The sequence below is a fragment of the Cyprinodon variegatus genome, unplaced genomic scaffold, assembly GCF_000732505.1.
Source record: "Cyprinodon variegatus isolate N-32 unplaced genomic scaffold, C_variegatus-1.0 Scaffold440, whole genome shotgun sequence".
In the NCBI taxonomy this organism is placed as follows: Eukaryota; Metazoa; Chordata; class Actinopteri; order Cyprinodontiformes; family Cyprinodontidae; genus Cyprinodon; species Cyprinodon variegatus.
The window spans coordinates 680134-682160 of record NW_015150893.1 but is presented as its reverse complement, the minus strand read 5'-3'; the positions used below and the strand labels follow the sequence as shown (position 1 = coordinate 682160).

General features: G+C 38.8%; 1 protein-coding gene across 2 annotated transcripts in view; it reads left to right on the top strand.

The window, feature by feature from the left end:
* zfr (zinc finger RNA binding protein) overlaps nt 1-2027 on the top strand; it is a 39980-nt gene that overhangs the window by 32994 nt on the left and 4959 nt on the right. The window contains exon 17 of one of the 2 annotated variants that reach the window (XR_001481629.1): nt 1619-1677. Coding sequence is in view for 1 of the 2 variants with exons in the window: in XM_015388894.1 (XP_015244380.1) it covers nt 1619-1730 (112 nt within the window). In the remaining variant the exon portion in view is untranslated. Of the gene's footprint in view, nt 1-1618; nt 1731-2027 lie in introns of those variants that run through there. The other variant, XM_015388894.1, reaches the window with a different exon arrangement.

Below are 2027 nucleotides of genomic sequence, written 5' to 3'. Positions count from 1 at the left end.
GGAGGGACATGAGGGCCAAAAAGAGCGGAGATCCATGTGGAAAAAGGGTCCCAGCGTTCCAGCGCACCTCGCTCTTTTCTACTTCTGTTATTTGCTGTTGTTTCTAAAGAAAATGCATAATGATATTACAGCTTTCATTGATTTATTTCAAACTTGAAACTTTGTTTAGCCTGTAAGGTGTAAAAAAAATAATAATAATAATGGAAAAATTTAACCGAATAATCGAATCGAATCGAATCGTGCGTATTCTTGAGTATCGAAAATAATCGAATCGTTGGGTCAGGAAATTGATACTGAATCGAATCGCCATGATGGATGTGATTTACACCCCTAGTGTGAACGCAGCATTACTTTGAACGGCCGGTTCACACCGATGTCGAGCGGTTGAAGTTCCTTTGTCAGACCTTCTTGAATAACAGCAAGCACATTGTTGATTTGTTTCACCATGTTTTTCACATCGGCTGTGAGATGGGCACGCATGGAGTCACAGATTAACAGCGATGGTGATGTGTGAAAAAAAACCACCTGGTCTCCTTACATTCACTCCCTCAGCCACTCTTTCATCATCTCCTCAATGAGGAGATCAGGAGTTCTGCATAAAGCACATACCTGTTCTTTTATACACAATCCCTGCGCACACTTCCCCCTTTAACGTTCTCATGGCGGTCTCAAACGTCCGCAGTAACACACAGATGGGGTGCGCGGCACATTTTTAGGGAAAAAAAAGATGTTTATATGCGCCTTATAGTCGTGAAAATACGGTAAGTGGAGACGATAAAGCAGCTGTTTGGACCACAGCCTCATTCTTTACCTCTTTTACTTTTCCACAGCTCATTAAAAGTCATTAAATAATTATTTTTTAAATTAAGGCCTGAATTGGCATTAAAATTCATAAAATACGATGATTTTGGCATTTAAAATGCTTTATTTAAAAAAAAAGAAGTTTATAAAAACAATTTATTAAACAATATATGGCGATATATTCCGGTTCCGGTTGATCGTAAAGCTGGAAATTGAGGAATTTGCCGTGTAAATATGAGAGTCATGGGTATTTGTTGATGGCATTAAAATTATTTCTAATAGCATTAATAGAGCACTAAAAAATCATGAAATTAGAGTTGCTCATTTCTGTATAAACCCTGTTTTAGCATCTAATGGTTCATTTTCTGATTTAGCTTTAATCTGATATGAATCCACTGAAACAGTAACTGGAGCTCCCTCAGATTACAGGAATAATTGTCTTTGAATTCATTCAATTTATCTATATAGCGCCAATTCACACCACAGACAGTTCAACCAGATCATACAGTCAGATTGATTCAACGTTTTCTAAGGAAAACCAGTTGATTGCGTCGACTCAGACTCAAAAACACTGCTGCCTTAGGTCCTCCCATTGCAGAGAACTGATCCTGAAAAGGCCTGAAAATTATGCTAATCAAACTCCTGAATCATTTGGGTTAATTTTTCAACCATAATCTTCACCTTTTTTTGTCAGTGATTAATAATTTTCCACAGCAATGGTTTGATTCGACAGATCAGAGGGGGAAAGGAACGTAGAAGTACCGATCTATTGGTACTTTCTATGGGAATGAAACTCATCTTTGCGTTCTTCATCCAGGCGATGGAGCTGCTGGTTGAGAAGGCCATAAACAGCGCCGCCGCTCCTCTCAGCCCCGGTGACGCTCTGAGGCGCGTCTTTGAATGCATTTCTTCTGGGATTTTACTTCCTGGTGAGCTGGTTTTATCTGCATCCTGCAGTCTTTTTCAGAATAAAGCTCATGGTTCTGCGACGGCCTGGCCGATGTGAGCAGTACTTGACACGATACGTAGGATTGTGATGTTTGTTTTGTTTTGTTTTTGTTTTTTGGGGCATTTTTTCAACAGAGCTTACAGACATAAACAGGATCTTAGCAGTAGAAGTAAACGGTAGGAAGAGTGACTTTTAGGCTTCTTTTAAAATCAGCGATAAACTAACTGAAAGGTTTCATCAGTTTAACATAACAATCAACATATTTTAATGGTTATTA